Below are 19,964 nucleotides of genomic sequence, written 5' to 3' on the forward strand. Positions count from 1 at the left end.
GCAGATGCTCTTTGGAGGGCAGGAGTAAATTCAGATCACGGTTCAATCCATACAACAAGACCTACCGCCATCAACTGTTGTCCACAGCATCATGTCTTGGCCACGTGCAAAGAGATGAAGACCCTTTACTCCTTGGTGCTCCACTCTGTACCCCGAGCCGTCTAGCTGAATACTTTGGATAAGCCCCTGCCCTAGGAAGAGATGCTTAGTTAGTTTTGTTTAGTCCCCAAAGCTGTACTTTATCCTGGAACTTGATATGTCTTGCCTCAGCTTCAGGATGATGCTGTTTGCCATCCAGGCTCTGAAACCGATTCTTCCCTCATTCACCTCTTTGTAACAATGAGTCATAGTGATTTGCATCTATATATGGGTACATATATGCATATATTTTATATATGTATAGTATATATATAGTATATAGTATATGTGGTGTGTGAGTCACAGTGATTTGCATATATATGTATATATATATGCACAGTACATATGTACATGCACAATTTATACAGTCTATGTTGTGTGTGTGTGTTCACGATAAGTGTGTCAGTCATGTATACACACGTGAGTGCAGGTGTGCTTGTGTCACAGCATGTTTTAAGGTCAGCTGTCAAAGTCAGGTTTCTTGTTTGAGGCAGAAGCTCTTTGGTTCTTGCTACCGCGTATACCAGGCTAGCTGACCCATAAGCTCCCACCTCCAATGTCATCATAGGGCAACTGGGATTACCACCATGTGCTACGGTGGGCAGATCTATGTGCTTCTTGGGCTCTAAACACAGGTCCTCATGCTCGCAAGGCAGGTGCCTTTCCCAATGAACCATCTCCCCACTATTCAGACTTTCTGAGTTCTCAGAAAATGACTTTGTGGTCTATACTCTGCTACTTAGGAAAAGGCTTTCCTTGTCTCTATTATGTTGGCAGATGTAGATTGAGTTGTGCAAGCAAGCTCATAGCTGAAGATCATTGACCAGAACTTCGTTACCCAGTTCATGGTCTGACAGGTTTATATTTAGGGTGCAGATATTAATCACTTACCAGTATCAGCCCAGTATACTCGGGTCCCTGAATCCGAAAAAGCCAGGCCCACAGGTACCTGGGACTTCAGCCATAGCACCCTTCTCCTGCTGCCATCCATTGAGGCACATTCAATGCTGGCACCATATCTCCCATCATCCTGAGAACCCAGGTCTGCCAAGCACATGACTGCTGTAGGTGGGTGGAGGACAATGGAGGTTGGGTGGTAAAGGTTTTCACTGAGCAAGACTATGGGATGTTGGCCTTTGGAGGAAGCAACATTGACGTGGGGGTTCTCACTGGCAATCCAATATATGTTCCCACTCAGCCAGTCCAGAGCAAAGTCAACCACTGTCCCCTTCCCAGATACGATTCTCTGCCATGACAGGATCCCTGGTTCTTCCAGCCTCAGTAGGCTGATGTCACTGGTATTCAGCTCTGACAGGTAGAGGGCCTTTTCCTGGATGAGATAATCCACCGAGGCCAGCTGATTGACGCTGGTGAAGGGGAGCGTTCTGTGTTCCGGTAGAGTTGTTTGTTGTGTCGCAGTCTTAAGGTTTTTCAGATAGATCTACGGGGGATAGTACTGGTCGAGTCTCCTCTCTTTTGTTTTAAATCTCGATATGACATTGGCGCTAGAATCCTTAAATTAATGTTTTCAGACCTCCCACTCCCGAAAGCAGAAAGCCGTTAATGTGTTCCTTTCCTGGAGCCTCTAGCATGGAGGATTCCTAAAACCCTCGTGTCTTAGTCAAGGTTACTATTGCTGTAACCATGACCAAAAGCAAGTTGGGCGGACAGGGGTTTATTTGGCTTATGCGTTTATATCATAGTTCATCATCAAAAGAGGTCAAGACAGGAACTCAAACAGGAAGGGATCCTGGAGGCATGTGCTGATATAGAGGCCATGGATGGGTGCTACTGACTGGTTTGCTCAGCCTGCTTTATTATAGAACCTGAGACCACCAGTCAAGGGATGGCACTGCCCACAATGGGCTGGGCCCCTCCTCATTGATCACCAATTGAGAAAATGCCCTACAGTTGGATCTTATGGACACATTTTTCTCAACTGAGACTCCCTCTTTTAAGATAACTCTAGCTTTTGTCAAATTGACCTAAAACTAAGCAGCACATCACACATTTTGAAGATGTGATCACTGCTAGTATCTTTAAATGATACCAATTAACATCCCACTGACACTGGAGCTGATCTCCAATCCCAAAACTTATTTCATTGTTTCACAATGCCCCAAACTCACCAGTCCTCTGAGTGGGGACTTGCTTGTTTGTACTTTGAGTCTCTGTTCATTTCTGCACTGCAGTAGTTTGAATGTAATTGACCGGCATAACCTCACAGGGAGTGGTACTAGTAGGAGGCGTGGCTTTGTTGGAGGAAGTGTGTCACTGAATGGGCGGGCTTTGAGGTTTCCTATGCTCAGGATACTGCCCAGTGTCTCAGCAGACTTCCTGTTGCCTGCAAAGTGTAGGACTTTCAGCTACTCCTGAGGCACCACATCTGCCTGCATGCCGCCATGCTCTCCGCCATGATAACGGACTGAACCTCTGAACTGTAAGCCAGTCCCAATGAAATGTTTTTCTTAATAAGAGCTGTCATGGTCGTGGTGGTATCTGTTCACAGTACTAGAAACCCTAACTGAGATAGAAGTGATCCTTAAAAATGTGCTTCCTTCCCAGGCTAGAACCCAGGGAGCGCTTGGATCAAAGCTAATCTGAATCCTTACGACTCTTTGGGGAATTAAACAGAGGCAAATATTCTCTCTACTTCCTAACTTCACTGTGTTCTGGAGTATTAATATGTCTTAAAGTAGTGGTTCTCAATCTGTGGGTTGCGACTCCTATGGAATGACCCTTTCACAGGGGTTAAGATTCCTAAGATCAAAACACAGATGTTTATAATAATTCATAACAGGATGCAATCACTGTTATGAAGTAACAATAAAAATAATTTTGTGGTGTGGGGATAGGTCACCATAACATGTATTCTCAGCCTTAGAAGGATGAGAGCCAGTGCCTTAGAGGAATTAAAATGTGCATCATTTTCATTTATGCATCTCAAGAACCAAACAACTTTTAAGATCAAAATGTTCTGCTGGGCAGTGGTGGCCAATGCCTTTAATCCCAGCACTTGGGAGGCAGAGGCAGGTGGATTTCTGTGAGTTCAAGGCCAGCCTGGTCTACAGAGCTAGTTCTAGGACAGGCTCCAAAGCTACAGAGAAACCCTGTCTCTGAAAACAAAAAAGAAAAAAACCAAACAAGCAAAAAAAAAATCAAAATTTTCTACATCACAGAATACCCAGAGCACAGTGAATACTAAACATATGTTTAGTTTTAAGAATTTTAGATTCTGTTTTAAGAAATTTCCAAGGGAAGGGGCCTCTGCAATTTATAACTGGATGTGGAGAAGTCTAATACTCAAAGTTAAAACAGAACCTGAATTAAGCATAGGAATGTCAGAAAAGCACTAGAACAATACCTGGGTGAGAACAGTGGGCAATACCAGGAACACAAAGGCAGACTCTTGGAGAGAGACACAGGTGATTCCATCATCTGCCAGCAGGAGGCCAACTGGGCAACGACAGCTTCCCTTAGCTCGTGGGCTCAGAAGGCACAAGTGAGAACATCCCCTGTCCAGGCAAGGACTGGAAGACCTGGGCTGGAGGACTTCATGCATGATCTGAAAGAAAAGAGCTTGATGCTGCTCAGTGCTAAATCCTTTCCAATAGAAAGTCAATGGATTCTCTTCCCCTCTCCTTTCCCTTCCCCCTTTTTTCCTTACCTTCTACCTCCCTTCTCTTATGTCTTTCTTTATCTATGTGCAGGGATTGAAAACAGCCTCAAGTCCCCTTAGCAAGTACCACTCTACCACAGAACTACATCCATAGCCCTGGTAATGCTCGGAATCACTATAGATGGATGCCACCTAACCTGGTGATTGGCTAGCTCATAGACATATCTTTTTCCTGGAGGACCAGGAAGATATTTTAAGAGGACTCCACATACCTTGAGTGCAAAGGGCTGTCCAGAACGCTTGATGAGGACAGTCCTGTCCTTGCCTGTCATCTTCTCCATGTGCTGTATTGTTCTCGTCTTCAGATCAGACCAGAAGATCTTATCTTCAAACACAGCGACTGAAAAGGGGTTCTTGATTTGTGTTAGCTGCAACATCTACAATGGTGAAGGTGAGCTTTCTGGGGTGAGGTTTACACAAGACACATGGTATCTGAACTGAGCCTAATGTCAAAAGGACACTTACACTAATGTCACTGCCGTCCAGGTTGGCAGAGCCAATGCAGTGAAATTTCTCATCAGACCAGAATATCTTCCAGCTTAACTGGTCAAGAGTGAGGCTAGTTGGCCGACCAAGACCTTGATTGACAAGCGTCTTCCTGCTGCTCCCATCCATGCCAGCTTGTTCTATTTGAGGTTCTCCTCCAATTTTGGACCAGTACATCAGTCTGTGTGAGTAAATGCCAGCTTTCAGGCAGTATAGTGCTTTGGAGAAAACATCTTATCAATTCGTTTCTTAAAACGTTTACTTACAAAGATTACAAATGGATACAAAACGTAGTAGCTTAGAATTCAATGTCGTCATAGCAAAATGGAAACATACTGACTGATGGCTCAATTAGTTTTTTCCTCAATTTTTAATTAGTTCAGTTTCTTAAGTATAACTGTGAAATATTAGAAGGAAGTTTTTCTTGAAATTTTATGGCAATTGGTTGTCACAAGAAGCTGGGGAGTACAGTAGTCCTCAACCTGGAAAGGATCCAGGGAACTTGCCAATCTCTCCTCAGCTAGAAGGTGGGTTTACAAACATAGAAAATAAAAAATAGAAAAAAGGGGAAAAATGAAAATAGGTTGAAAAGTACGCTAAAAAATAGCTTTAAAAATTATCATGGATGGATGTGTGAGACTACATTATTCACTGTGGCTGTTAAATCCACCAGAAACTACTGTTGGTATTCTGAAAGTTGTGCTGAAAATTTCTTCTGGAAAGCAAAGGACATGGTTAACAAGACAAAACGACAGCCTACAGAATGGGAAAAGATCTTCACTAACCCCACATGAGACAGAGGTCTGATCTCCAAAATATACAAAGAACTCAAGAAATTAGTCATCAAAAGAACAAATAATCCAATAAAAATGTAGTACAGACCTAAACAGAGAACTCTCAACAGAGAAAATGTTCAACATCCTTAGTCATCAGAGCAATGCAAGTCAAAACAACTCTGAGATTCCATCTTACACCTGTAAGAATGGCCAAGATCAAAAACTCTGATGACAACTTATGCTGGAGAGATTATAAGATAAAGGGAACACTCCTCCATTGCTGGTGGGAATGCAAGCTGGAACAGCCCCTTTGGATGTCAGTGTGGCGATTTCTCTGAAAATTAAGAAACAACCTCAAGGCCCAGTAATATCCCTTTTGGATGCTCAATCGTGTCACAAGGACATGTGCTCAACTATGTTCATAGCAGCATTGTCTGTCATAGCCAGAACCTAGAAGCAACCTAAATGCCCCTCAACCAAAGAATGGATAAGGAAAATGTGGCACACAGCACCACATTGGAGTACTACACAGCAGAAAAAATAACAACATCTTGAATTTTTCAGAAAAATGGACGGAGCTAGAAAACATTATTTTGAGTGAGGTAACCCAGACAAAGAAAGACAATTATCACATGCATTCACTCCACTCATAAGTGGTTTTTTTTAACATAAAGCAAAGAAAACCAGCCTACAAATCACAATCCTAGAGAACTTAGACAACAATGAGGACACCAAGAGAGACTTACATACATCTAATGTACATGGGAAGTAGAAAGTAAAAAAAAAACAAGATCTCCTGAGTAAATTGGGGGCATGGGACCTTGGGGGAGGGTTGCAGGGGAGAGGCAGGGAGGGGAGCAGAGAAAAATATAGAGCTCAATAAAAATCAATCAATCAATAAATAAATAAAATAATTCATATTACACAAGAAAAAAAGAAGAATGAGGATATTAAACGTGGGTTACCACTGGACCCTAGATCCCCTCTATCTTTTTCTTGTATCTGTTACACCTGTAGTTATCCCAGTGACAGACTGGGAACATTACCTGAACTTGTGTGCCTTTGGGCTGGAGAGATGGACCAATGGTAAAAGCTCTTGCCTTGAAACCTGACCACTTGAGTTCAATTCTTGGAAACCATATGATGGGAAGGGTGAACCAACTCCTTCAAACTGTCTTCTGACTTCCACATGTGTGCCATAGCACTGGAACATACACACATGTGCATGCACACACACACACGTGCACACACACACACACACACAAAGCTTTCTCAGAAAGAAAGGACTGTAAGTGGAATCACTCAAGTTTCACTCAAATCTAGATGACCCTGAATTAACCATCGTTACTAGCTCCCTTCTCTCCTCATCTGCCATTTAAAAATCAAAATGTGAAAAAGAAAATCAAAATGTGTTCCAAGAGTTCATTTGTTTGCCTTAGAAACCATTGGTGGACCAGGACTAGAGTTGCACTTGGAATTTTCCCCAAAGTTTCGAGACCTGTAATAGCCATGCTTCTGGTTGACACAGATCAGCCCTAGATCTAAACCCAGACACATTTTCGATTCACTCTTTCTGGATTGGGATAGCACAAGCATCAGAGTAGAACTAGGCCGGGATAACCAGCTTAAGGTTCTTGACCAGGCACTTTGATACCTGACTCACCCATTTAGGGGATCCAAAGCCAAAGACTGGGGCTGAAGCACATCATCCAGGACAACTGTGTGCTCGGACTTCCCTCTCTCAACAGCAGTTAACTGAATCGCCAAGATCTGGCCAGCTCCCCTATCGGTCCAGTAGAGATTCCTTCCAATCCAGTCAACCACTATACAGTCTGGTTTTATTCCTAAAGAGAGCATTCAACAGGTATGCTTACACTACATTGTAACTTCAGTCAGCTTAAGCCAAGAGATTCTAGACTTGCAAACCATATTCATTCATTTCCCAAGTGCTAACGCATAAACAACAGAAAAAACTATTAATATATCCCCAATTACTATTGTAGAGAAAGATAATCATTACAAGGAGTGGCCAATAGGTTGCAGCCTGGTAGCCATGTCCACTGAAATGAAAATGGTGGCATCTTTCTATTTCTTACTAACCAGCAAGCCTTGGTCCCTTTCAATGGAGGAGGCAAATCCCATCCCAGGTTCACACCAATTGCCCCTCATTGTGTTGTTTATGCTCTGTGTGTTTACTAAGAGCTTTCCAGTAGGGCATACCTCTCACCACTATCCCATCCTTCTTCGTGGCCATACTCATCCACCTTATACTTTCTGCATTGGGATCTGCCCAGAAGACTTTCTGATCCACTAAGTCATAGTCCACAGAGTAGATAGCCAGGGTCTTGTCAGTAGTTGCCAGGATATCTTCTTTTAAGCTTCGCAGTCCGGAAAGGAATAGGTTAAACTCAATTGCAACAAGCAGGATTGGCTCAGAACCTGCCAAGAAGAAAGGGCATTCAACGTGACCACAAAGGAGTTTATACAGTGAAGATCAGCACAGGCTAAAGAATAAAAGAATATGACACGGTATGCGGCTTTTGGATTCTTGTTGCCGAGGCTGGGCTGTCAATGAGCTCAAATGGAAGGAGTGCTCATAACACAATGGTTACAATAATAACCATGACTTAAGGGTATATGGAATACAGCAATTATTAGCTTATATTAAAAGCAACAACTCCTTTATTTTTTTGATGAGCAAAATAATGAGTTTCATTGTGACATTTGCATTATACACATCATTGTCCCTTGCTCATATCTACTCCTCCCATCCATTTCCATCTCCCATCAATGTTGGTCTATTTCCCTTCTTCAAACAATCCCCTATCTGCTTTTCTGTCACAAAGGCGCACACACAAATCACACATATGAGAGAGAATATGTGCTACTTTATCTTTCTCCCCTCTATTATCCTCTCTTATCCCCCTTTAATCCTCTTTGTCCCCACCCATGATCCCCCTTTGACTTTTATACCCTGCATCTATTCATAAAGAAATCCAGATTCCACAAAGAAAAGGACAACTGCAATATTTGTCTCTGGAGTCTGGCTTATTTCACTTAACATAATGTCCAGTTCTACTCATTTTCCTGCCAGTGACATAATTTCATTTTTCTTTATGGCCAAATAAATTCCATTGTGTATATACACCACATTTTCTTTATCCACACATTTGTTGGTAGTCATTAGGCTGGTTGTGAATGAAATACTGGGGCAGAGAAACTGGAAAGAAAGGTTAGATATGAGAAGCCAGGTTGACACACAGTCACAGCATTAGGGATTCAGCACTCACGACCCAAGACTTAGAAAACATTCCCAGCTCCAGGTTACCTGCTGCCTTACAAATGTGGCCATCAGGGCCCAGCAAGTAGCCAGGGTGACAGGCACAGTTATATGAGCCTTCAGTATTGATACAGGTCTGACTGCAAGGTCGACCAGTTAGCCGCTGACACTCATTTACATCTTGACAAGTTTGACCACTATCATCCAGCTCAAAACCTGGGGCACAAGCACACACCTGAAAGAGATAAGAAGTCATCAACTCATTCCGAAGGCAGAACAGCACTGATCAAAGAGCCTTGATCTTCCTATGAAATTCACATGGGGCTACATTTCATTTTGACAAGGAGGCAGCTTTGCTTTGAAGAGCCACTTCTCTTTGCCTTATCAACCTCACTGTACCTGTTAAACCCTTCCAGCCATCACGGGACCAGAGTAACAATGGCCAGGTTCAGCCCAGGACGCCAGAGCCTCCACTGCCTTCATGAGACGCAAAGCACATGAAGCTAACTGAGTTGGTCATCTGCCAGTAGAGGGTGGCTGTTACCAAATAGCAGAACACTTTCTTTTACTGCACTAAGAGACTTGAGTTCACGACTTGCAACTGAGTAATGTTGCCTTAACCTAGCCAATTCTCAATTTAAGAGTATGGCAGATTCCATATATCCACAAGGAAGAACTTTCAGGTTGTCATTTTTCCTGACCTGCCTGGATGTTTGGATCTTAGCACCATTCAACATTTCTCCTACAGCTCAAGAAGAGACAGGAAGGGCCACAGGTATATGTCTTTGGGATCAAGGTGCCATGCGGGAACCACCTGAATGAGTGCCCCCTTGGCTTTTCTCAGCACAGATGTGGCTGATAGAGAACAAACCATAACTTCAGCAACTCACTGGCCCAGCTGGAGTCTGGTAGCAGGCATGGTAACATTGCTCGGGGCTGCAGGCTGACGAAGAACACTCTCCACCCTCATCTGAACCATCTGCACAGTCCTCTCGCCCATCACACACCACACTGAAGCTGAGGCAGGCGCCAGTGGCACACTGGAACTCAGAATCCAGGCACTTCTGCGGAGCACCTGTTGGGGGAGGGGATTGCCTTCCTTTAGAGTTTTACAATGGAGCCCTAAGCATCCCACCCCTAAAAGACCCCTCCAATGAGAAAAGAGGGAGAACTTCAGCTTCTGTAATGTTTGCAGGCAAACTTTTGGCTTCTGCCTCAGTGAGAATGTCCAGCACTTACACTCAGCCTCGTCACTGCTGTCTCTACAGTCACTCTGTCCATCACAGTGCCAGAAATCAGGTACACATTGGTCTCCACTTCTACAGGCCCACTGCCTTGGGCCACATGGAAGCACCTCGGGGTTGCAGTCCTGGAATACAGTGATAATCAGTGCCCACCCGCTCTAGCTAAGTAAGGGGGTTGCAGAGTTAGACAAGGCCCCAGCCAAGGAGACTACGCTCAAGTTTCTTCTACAAGAATGCCAGAGGAAACCTAAGTGTCTAAAAGGGACAAAGTATGAGATCAGTCTCTTCAGCAGCTGGACATGCAATACACCCTTAAGAGTAGTTTGTTTCTCCAGAGAGACTCCCTTGTAGAAAAGTGGTTATCAGTTGGAGATGGCTTCCAGGTTGGGGATGAGGTATGTATCTACTTCTCCTTCTAGATCTAAGACCCTATCCAGTGCAGACCCATGCAGGCCCTGTGCGTGCTGCCTCAGTCTCTGAGTTCATACGTGCTTCTGTTCTTTTGTGTTTCGAAGGCCTTATTTCATTGCTCCTCAGGAGAAGAGTGATCGCCACAAGCCCTTTGCATCTCATTCCTGGCACGTTTTCCTTGACTTGGGTAATGGAAGTAGCCATGCCGGCAGGGGACATGAGTGAGGCTCAGCCTCATCCTTGGCAGACCATGACCTTGGAGAAAGGGTGGCATTTGACCTCACTAGGTGACAGCAAGATTCTTATCGGCACAAGCTTTGCCACTCTCACACCCGCTCAAATTGAGGAGGATAAGAACCTCAAATGGAATTGAGTCTGGGCTTCTGCTCAGGTTCCTGAGCTTAGAGCTACCCTGGACAGCATTCCCTCCTGTGGACAATATTGGCATCCAAGCAGAATACAACTATAGGTGCTCATAAGGAGTGGCCTGCCAGGTAAGGCAAGCAAATAAACTGTTCCATGAATAATTGGAAAAAGAAAAGTGTGAGGGAATGGGTCAATTGGAACATCTTCATTTCATCTGGATGACAGGAGCAAAGGAATCCAATTGAGAAATGAACCCACAGCTCTTTCTGCCACAGTGATACATGCTCCGGTGAATTAAATTTGACAGCATTGCAGGGCAGTGGTAGCGCTCCCCTTTAGTCTCAGCACTTGGGGGGGGGGAGGGCAGGTGGATATCTGTGAGTCTGAGGCCAGCCTGGTCTACAGAGTGAGTTCCAGGACTGCCAGGACTATCTCAAAATCAACAACAACAAAAATAAAATAAAACCAAACAAAATAGACAGCATCTTTAGCATCTTCTCTGACTTGGGAGGGGCCGTCTGTGTAGCTGCTCAACCCAAGAGCTTTTAGACCCATTCCCAGCTTCTGACCACTAAGGCCATGTGCAAGTAGGGGGCATCTGGGACAGTCCTTGAGCTCCAGTAAGCTTCATGGTGACAATTCAAAGGAGCTAGGGGACAAGCCTGTCCCGTCTCAGAGCTCAGCTTTAGATTGGCTGTTCAAGCCATGGAGATCATGTTCTAATCCTTGGAGTCCTCCTACAACACAAGTTCCTCTAAATTTGGCTTTCTGCAGTCTCTCGGTCACACTCGGATGCAGTCATGGGTGATTGATTAATCTGCCTCCGTGTTTTCCTGAATTTCCCAGCAGAGAGTATGTGTCACTGTGATGTTTGAGAGCTGCAGTCAACAAGCCATTCGGCATAGAGAATCAAAAATATTTCTGAAAAGTGATTCTTTACCATGCATTTAACAGATTGCTTCCTGTCTCTGCTCCCTAAACAATGCTATGTGAAAACTACTCAGCATAAGCACGGCACTAGTTGTTACAAGTAACCTAAAGAGGACTTAATGTATGGGAACATATGGGTCCATTATAAGCAAATATTATGCTACACCCTATGAAAGACTTGGGCATCCACAGATTCTGGCATACTGGGAAGATCCTTATCCTTTGGCTACTCAGGGGCAATGATATCTCTGTATACGTCTGAAGGAAAGGTAGCTACCTTCTCATCGGTTCCATCTTTGCAGTCTGCATCATGATCACATATCCACTCTGTCAACACACATTCTCCACTCTTCGGACATCTCCTCTCCCCTTCTGGACACCGCAGGGCAACAGGGCATCCTTCCTCATCTGAGTGGTCCAGGCAGTCTCGGTTCCCATCACAATGCAGAGAAGACGATATACATTGGCCATTCCCACATTGAAATTCAGAGGAGCTGCATTCTTCACGAACTGAGAAAGGTAACGCCTGGGTAAGAGCTCGGGCAACTCTGAAGAAACCCAGTGACAAGGGAAACACTTTAGAGACTCTGTCAAGTTCTGCTGTCACCTTGGGAACCAGCCCCACCAGGCAGGAAATCATCTCTAGGAAAGAGCTACACTAGGAAGGACCTACTGTTAACCTAATGCCCCAATCCTGTCTTGGTCCTTAGGGCTGAGGGACAGGGATGGGAGGACATACAGCAGATCCTGAAATAAGCAAAGTGAGGAACCTCCTCTGCAAGCTATTCATGAATAATAAAAAAATTCTCTCACAACCTCCAAAATGTTCTATAATTTGTTTTGTTGGACTCATTGTCTACAGACAAAAATTGCTTGATTGATTCCCCAGAAAAAGACATAAATAGATATCAAAGGTACATTCCATCTAGAGCACAGACTCCTTCAAGTATCTCATTCTCCCTGATGGGTTCTTGGCCCCAGGTGCAATCACAGCTCAGGCTACATTGTCCATTCCACATCCAAACCTGCTGAGGCCCCACCCAGTTCTTCCCACTTCAGTTCTTGACCCTTCTACAAGGTGATGCAGGTCTCTGAACCACATCATTAGAAAGACAAATAAAGTCTCTGCAGTCCATAAAAATAAAGGGAGGGCTACAAGGCCTACAAATGATATAGCCCAGCAGGTGAAAAGACCAAATGCAAAGTGCTCAGGGAAGTAGATCTTTAACTTGACAAAAAAAAAATAATTTTGGAAACTAGACCTGTTTTTTCTCTACTGGAAATATTCTTGTTATTCTTGTTATGTGTGTGGTAGGACTCTCTAGATGTCTCTAGTTCCAACTCTTTACTATCAAACCTCTACAGTAAGTATAGTGCCCAATGTGTGTGTGTGAATGTCTGTGTGAGTGTGTGTGTGTGTTTCCAGGTGGGATATAACACCGTGTCTTTTGTGTCAGCTTTCACACTTTAATCCAGCATCTTAGTGCTGTCTCCTTAGAACTATGCTTTCCACATTTCATACTCTGGTGATTTTACTATTCCAATAACCCCAGAGCCATGGAAGTGCTGTCACATGCTCCCAGCACAAGACGATGCCATGGCAGGCATGATGGCACACACCTTTGATCCTGGTGCTTAGAGGCAGAGGCATGAGGATCTTTATGAGTGCAAAGCCATCCTGATCTATGTGGCAAGTTCCAGACCAGGCAGGGCTACATATTGAGAATCTGTCTCCAAAACAAACCACCCATACACACACCAAGAAAAAGGCTGTGGTGGGTCTAATGAAGCAGATTATATTAAATGTGATTGTTAATGAAAATCAACAGCATAGAGGCATCTTTAAATAGCGCTACTTAAACAATGCAACAATATATTGGTTAGATGATAAAGGTGCTGTGGCCAGCGGTTTGAAGGAATCCAGCCTTAGATTTCCCTGCCCCCAGGAGCAAGGGCTCAATACCTGCTCAACGGGTCATGTTTAGGTTACCCTTTAGAGCAATGTTATAGAACATAATTTCCCAAAAGAAGAGGCGTCAACTATGAGACAGTTGGAAGTACTCCTGGAGGCCAGACATCCCCGGGAGGGGCAGGCATGGTGGCGCATTCCTTTAGTCCTATAGCTCCGGAGGCAGAGGGAGGTGGACCTCTGTGAATTCCAGGTCAGCCAGGACTACAAGGCGAAACCTAGCACCCCTCTTTACAGACACATGCGCGCGCGCGTACACACACATACACACACATACACGCATGCACACGCACGCGCACACACACACACACACACACGCACACACACCTTAAGCTCATGGAACTTACCGCACCCTTGCTCATCTCTTCTGTCTAAACAGTCTAGTTTCCCATCACACCGCCAGCTTTTAGGGATACACCGGGTTTTGTTGTCACAGCGCAGTGAGCAGTCTTCAACAGGCTGCCAGCAGCCCAGCTCATCGGACCCATCGGGGCACTGCTGAGCTCCATCGCAGTGGTCTTTCTCCTCTATGCACCGGCTTCCATCCAGACACTGGAAGACTCCTAGCATGGAGAAGGTCCAAGACTCACATTGGTCTGAAGGAAGGTTTCAAACAAGATGGCCTCACTTTGTTCCAGTATCTAAAGGGTCTATAAACTGCATCTCATTTGATCTGCGTTCTAATGTGTGGCTGATACATAAGCCATCTTAATGCGCTCAGGTCAATTATGCTACCAACCTGAACTGAGTCATTTAAATAAGACAGCATGTGTTTGGTTTCTTTGATAATTTGTTAAATGACTACCAACTCTTAGAAGTGGGCCACTTAGAACATTCTGTGGACCAGCCTATAAAAAGGCAGATATTGAAACACTTAGCTAATTTAAGGAGGCAACCAGGCAACAAACACGGACAGATGAAGTGTGTCCTTAGGGAATCAGCGTTCCGACAGATGAGGGCATGGAAACTGGTCCAGAGAAAGTTAGGATGTCAAAATTAATGACATATTCTGGCTGTTCCTCTCATGCACCCGAAGATGACCCTGGCACAAAGCACAGAGGACAGGGTGACCAACCTGGTTGATGGCAGACCCGGGAGCAATTCTCTTCATCTGAGCCATCCTGACAGTCACGTGCACCATCACAGAGGGACTCCCTAGGAATGCACCCCTTCCCATCCTGGCAGGGGACAGAGGACCGGGTGCAGAGAACGGGAGGAAAAGAGACAGTAGGCACTGTCTCCATAAGTCCAGGGTCTAGAGCAAACCATGTCACTTCATCAAGTCAGTCCAGGAGGGGCCAGCATGGGCATGTCCCCACTGTCCCCTCCCTTGGACATTCACACCAGGGCTGAGGATCCACATGAGTTCTACCTCACAGGAGCCAATGAAAGCAAGCAATGTACGCACACTTAGGTAAGTGGGCTACATGGACCCCTATCTACTGGCTTTGAATTTGGACATGCTCTTTTCTCCTCTCCGGGCTACCTGATTCCCCATTGCATCTGAGAAATGGAAAGCAAAGTTTAACTGTGTTTTACATCATGTTCTGTCATTCACAGACTGCACGGAGGGTGGCGCATAAGAGCGTAACAGAGCCAAACACTTGTTGCAGAGTTACTACAATCAACGGGTGTGAACAAACCCACTGCTCTTATTTGGAGTAGGTGCGTATGGTCAGTGTACCTCTCAGTTTAGATAACTTTCTATAATGGTGACACCATGATCCCACCTGGTAACGTGTTCCTCAGCATGTGTCCCTACCCCTAAGCAATGCACGACAGTCCTTCTGGTTCCCTGCATGACAGCCAGCATAAGCAAGTCTCTCATTGTTGAAATGCATAAGTTACAGTACCACAAGTTACTAATTAGCACTTGTCGGCAACTACTGCAACAACATCCTGACAGATGTGTTAGAGATCAGAATAAGATCAAAGCAGGAAGGTTAACTATATCTGCATGTCACCTCAGGAATACATCCTTAGACCTGATGCTTTGTAACTTTTAAGATCAGGATAAAGCAACCAATGAGTCTAAAGGTCGTATGGGTCACCGAGAAGATGGAGATGGGAAATTTTATGGGACTGGATGCAGAGAGGAAATGGTTCTCTTTGGTTTTAATTCTTCCTTCATATACTCAGTTGCTTCTGCCAAAGAAGCCTCTGAAACCAAGGGTGGGAATTCCTCTTTTTCTGCTTCATAACCTAGGACTGGATGTCTTTTGCTCTGCTGAAGTATTATATAAAAAGATGATACATAAGCCTTCTTCACCTTGACACAACTCTAGCTAAAGGAAGAGCGATGCTTTCCTCTGGAACAGAATGAACACACCAGTCCAAAAACTTGAAATCCAAAAAAACTCCAAATTTTAAAACTTTTTTAACCAAACATGGTTAGGTAAAGAAAACTCTACACCTGACTTCATGTGGCAGGTCACACTCAAAAGGCAGGCATTAAGACTGTTGTAGAGAATGACCTTCAGCTTGTGTGCATAAAGTGTGCATGAATTGTAAATGCTTTTCATGCTTACACTTGGGTTTCATCAAGATATTTCGTTAGGGAGCTGAAAACGACTCCAAAGCCTAAAACAGAGGACCAGAACTTGAAATACTCTTGGCCCTAAATATTTTGGGTAGAGGATATTCAACCTGTATCCACAGCCTTGGAGGTGCATCACAGAGGATCCCCTGCACAATATCACTGCTTCGTGTCTCATGAAAGAATGGGTTGTTTGGTAAATCAGTTTGGAAGCAGCTTAGAGCTATGCTCATACGCAGACTAAGAGTCTTGAATACACTAACATGAAAGACCTTTTCCCACAGGGGGACAGCAGGCAGACCTTGAGAACTGCTATGACTTTTATGGTCACAGTGGCTAAAACTCTCAGCAACTTTGATAAAGGTGTTTAAACTCCCAGAATATGAACAAGTTCTGGAGGGGGGCTTCTGGATTGAAAAGGAAACAAGTGCCAATATAAACAAAAGGATACTTAGGAGTTCACCCTAGAAAACATGGAGGATGGCCCCACAAAGAAAGACTCGCCTGGAACTTTTTGGTTCTCTGCCAAGATGATCATTTTCTTTATGTGTGGCTCCTTCAGCGTGGAGAAGGGCTCCAGTGTCTTCCTGTTCCACAGCACAAGAGCTGCCTTGTCTGCCGTCACCAGGTAGGGCTCATGGGCCGCCATAACCACATCGCTCCAGGATGCGTTCAGGGAGCATGTTCGGTTCTTTAGTAGACTGAGACTGTGCAACCCTAGGGAAGAAGAAGAATCAAGACTGATTGGCCTGTGACCCAGAGCAAGGTGGGAGGTATCAGTACCATGCAATGGGGTCCAAAGACCCAAAACTCTAAGGAAGCACATTGCCCTCTTTGAAAGTTTTATGGGTTTTAGTTTTAGGCTTAAAGTAATTAGTGAATATCTTAAGCTCCAGGAAAGTGGGGATCTTAGGTCTGACACACAAAGACACCAGCTGTGACCTCACTGCCTGAATGTGTCTTGTGTTGTTAGGTTTTATGACAACCTGACACAAGCCAGGGTCATCTGTGAAGAGGGAACTGTAATGAAGCATGCCTCGTTAGACTGGCCCAGAGGCAAGCCTATGGGGTATTTTATTGATTAATGACTGATGTGGGAGGTCCCAGCCCGCAATAGATGGTACCAATCCTGGGCAAGTGGTCCTAGGTTATATAAGAAAGCAAATTTAGAAAGCCAGGAGGAGCAAGCTAGTAAGCAACACTCTTTCATGGCTTCTGACATAGTTCTTGCCTCCAGGTTTCTATTCTGACTTCCTATCCTTCATAATGGACCAAAAGTTGGAAGGTTGGGCAAACCTATTCCTCTTCATGTTGCTTCTGGTCATGGTGTTTAAACCCAGCAATAGAAAGCAGCGTGTACTAAAGAATATGGCTATCTGCGAGTCGCTATGGGCCCTACAGTAGCTGTTAGGTAAGAAGGTGGGCAATCTCTGTGCAGCTACAGCTTACACCGTTTTACAAGGTCCAAGCATAACTCGGTGCCTCTCAAGCAGAGGATGTGCATTTCTGCTGTTTCCAGCTGTGGAAGAAAAGCAAATTTGGAACAAAAGTTTGGAAAAACAACTAAGTATATACGTTGAAGCTCTTAAGTCTATTATTTCTGGTGTTCTATATATTTTTTTTACTTCCTAAGCTAGACTGATAGATAGGAGATACATTTGAAGTAAGCCTTGCAGTAACTGTCAAAGTCTGAGTTAAAGTCTTTGTCGAAGCAGTGCTGAGAATAAGCAGGACAGCTAGCAGAAAGGTTTTGATTAGTCTCTATGCAAAGTAACAGTACATGCTTGAGGGGATGAATATACTAATTACTGTGATTTGATCTTTACACATTGTATACAGGCATCAAAATATCATATTTATCCCGTATGTATATACAACTATTATGTGTCAGTTAAAAATTTAAAACCAAATCTCCCACCATAGCCCAAAACACAAAAGTTAATTTAACTTTAAAAGAAATGACTCGAAGCACTGAACTATGAAGAAGCTTTGGCATATGGCTTCAGATTCTACCCATGGTACTATTGTATAGTACTTACCCAACCCTTTGGTGGTCCAGAGGATACTAGCAGACCCAAGGTCCAAGGCCATCCGGGTGTCTGCCGCCCAGGCGCCTCTCCAGACTTCCTGTCTGGTTTTGCCATCGAGGGTCATGCTTTGTAGGGGCTTCCCACTCTCCACCCAGTACAGCACCCGTCTAGGCCAGTCAAGAAGCAGCTGTAGTATAACATTGCCAGTGCTGTAGAGAGTATAGGAGTCAGGGCCAGGAACTCTGGTCTTCTGAATTGCACTTCGGTCACAGGGTAGCCAGAACAGGTTCCCAGTGGAGATGTCCACATTTGCCGAGCAGACTGTGGGAGGGACAGAGGCTGTTTTAGAAAAGCCTTCTGGGTATATTTGCATACTGACTCAAATGTATCAAAGGGAGAAGGGAGACCTGGCCCCTCAAGCAGACACTTCTCTGCAACATGAGCCTCTTAATGGCTACTCTGGATCCAGCAGCTTGGGACTTGAGCCCCAGTGGTCCCCACAGCCACCTGGCAAGACCCACTTCATCTTGAAGGAGATGTCCACGTGTCCTGCATTTGAACACAGGCCTGACACTTCAGAGTGACAGTCCTTCTTCTCACAGGTTGATATGCAAGTCAGTTATTTATACATCAAGGGGCTAGATTTGAAATTGCTTTAGGAAATCAAACTAGGACAAGAGACATCATTTCAGATAGAGTGCAAGGTCACCAAGAGAGCACAGGCAATTAATAAAATCTACCCTGAGAAGGAGTAGGTATGATAAGGGCCAAGTACATAAAAATCATGGTATTGTGGTGGTTTGAATGAAAATGCCCCCACTAGGCTTACAGGGAGTGGCGCTTTTAGGAGTTGGGACTTTGTTGGGGTAGGTGTGGTCTTGCTGGAGGAAATGTGACACTGGGGGTGGGCTTTGAGGTTTCAGATGCTCAGGCCAGGCCAGTGTCATTCTCTCTTCCTCCTGCTTGTAGATAAGGATGTAGAAATCTCGGCTACCTCTCCATCACCACGTCTGCCCGCAAGCCACCATGCTTCTCACCATGATGATAATGGACTAAATCTCTGAACTGGAAGCCAGCCCCAATTAGATGTTTTCCTTTATAAAAGTTGCCGTGGTCATGGTGTCTCTTTACAGCAACAGGAACCCTAACTAAGACAGGCATCCTTTATCAGATGTGAATAATTGAATCAGGCACTAACTTCCAACACTCTTCCCTTCCTGCTCACGCCCAGTATAACAGGCCTATGGCAGAGCTAGGCTACAGTTGATCTACTGTGGTTTGCACCCAGTCATTAAGATCAAGAGCAGAATCAAGCAAGAAGGTCAGAATGGCCTTCCTCGAAACCCTGTTTCTATGCCTCAGTTTCCCCAAATCCATTATAAGGATGCTTTGCTCATGAGGCTGTTACAAACAGAGCTAAAACAGGGAATCTTAGAATAGTGACTGCTATTTTATGGTAAGTTACTAAAGCTGACCACACAAGCTTACAACAGCCAAGCACCAGGAAATCTGCAAGATGATGGTTCAATTAATTTAAAGTAATTACATTAATCATATTGATTTACAGCAGTAATTAATAAATATTTGACTAATATATTTTTAATTGTTTTATTGCAATTTACTCTTACTGGCTTGGAATTCCTTATCATGAAACTGCATGTGGCTCTGGACTTGGTATTATTTCTGGACTTTTTACAGATTGGCTTCGAATGGGACATGACTCTAAACATGATATTTGTTTTCGTTTCCTGTATACCTTATATATATAGCCTCAAAGCTGTCTTATAAAACACTACCTGCACTTCACTAACTGAGACCAGATATGGAATTTCCCACCCATCCCATCATGGAGGACATTGAGATTTTATGGTAAACTCTATCATGATTTTGTTTTTATAATCAATCATTCCTGAAGGGTGAACATACTGTGTAAAGTTTGCTTCCATGAATATTCTGAAACCCATTTTAACCATGTCACATGGTAGCTTGGAAGCTGGCATTGTGGGGGTGTTTATTGCCATGAAAACTGTCAGCACTGTGCATCTGGGCGTACTTGTTTTGGGGTGGCCTGTTGGTTTTGTTTTGTTGTCTAGACTAGAAATGGATAAATAATTGACCT

General features: G+C 44.3%; 1 protein-coding gene across 8 annotated transcripts in view; it reads right to left on the reverse strand.

The window, feature by feature from the left end:
• LOC130862994 (prolow-density lipoprotein receptor-related protein 1-like) overlaps positions 1-19,964 on the reverse strand; it is a 128,210-nt gene that overhangs the window by 85,063 nt on the left and 23,183 nt on the right. For 5 of the 8 annotated variants that reach the window (XM_057752855.1, XM_057752853.1, XM_057752857.1 and 2 more), the window contains 14 exons: positions 17,855-18,166; positions 16,320-16,532; positions 13,627-13,842; positions 11,588-11,820; positions 9,599-9,728; positions 9,250-9,434; positions 8,408-8,594; positions 7,300-7,518; positions 6,743-6,923; positions 4,283-4,484; positions 4,030-4,194; positions 3,503-3,703; positions 1,030-1,579; positions 66-191 (listed from right to left, as the gene is read on the reverse strand). In XM_057752855.1, coding sequence (XP_057608838.1) covers positions 66-191; positions 1,030-1,579; positions 3,503-3,703; positions 4,030-4,194; positions 4,283-4,484; positions 6,743-6,923; positions 7,300-7,518; positions 8,408-8,594; positions 9,250-9,434; positions 9,599-9,728; positions 11,588-11,820; positions 13,627-13,842; positions 16,320-16,532; positions 17,855-18,166 — 3,120 coding nt within the window. Of the gene's footprint in view, positions 1-65; positions 192-1,029; positions 1,580-3,502; positions 3,704-4,029; positions 4,195-4,282; positions 4,485-6,742; positions 6,924-7,299; positions 7,519-8,407; positions 8,595-9,249; positions 9,435-9,598; positions 9,729-11,587; positions 11,821-13,626; positions 13,843-14,354; positions 14,535-16,319; positions 16,533-17,854; positions 18,167-19,964 lie in introns of all 8 variants that reach the window. The other 3 variants (XM_057752859.1, XM_057752860.1, XM_057752861.1) reach the window with 2 other exon arrangements.

Source organism: Chionomys nivalis, chromosome 20 (assembly GCF_950005125.1).
Source record: "Chionomys nivalis chromosome 20, mChiNiv1.1, whole genome shotgun sequence".
Classification (NCBI taxonomy): Eukaryota; Metazoa; Chordata; class Mammalia; order Rodentia; family Cricetidae; genus Chionomys; species Chionomys nivalis.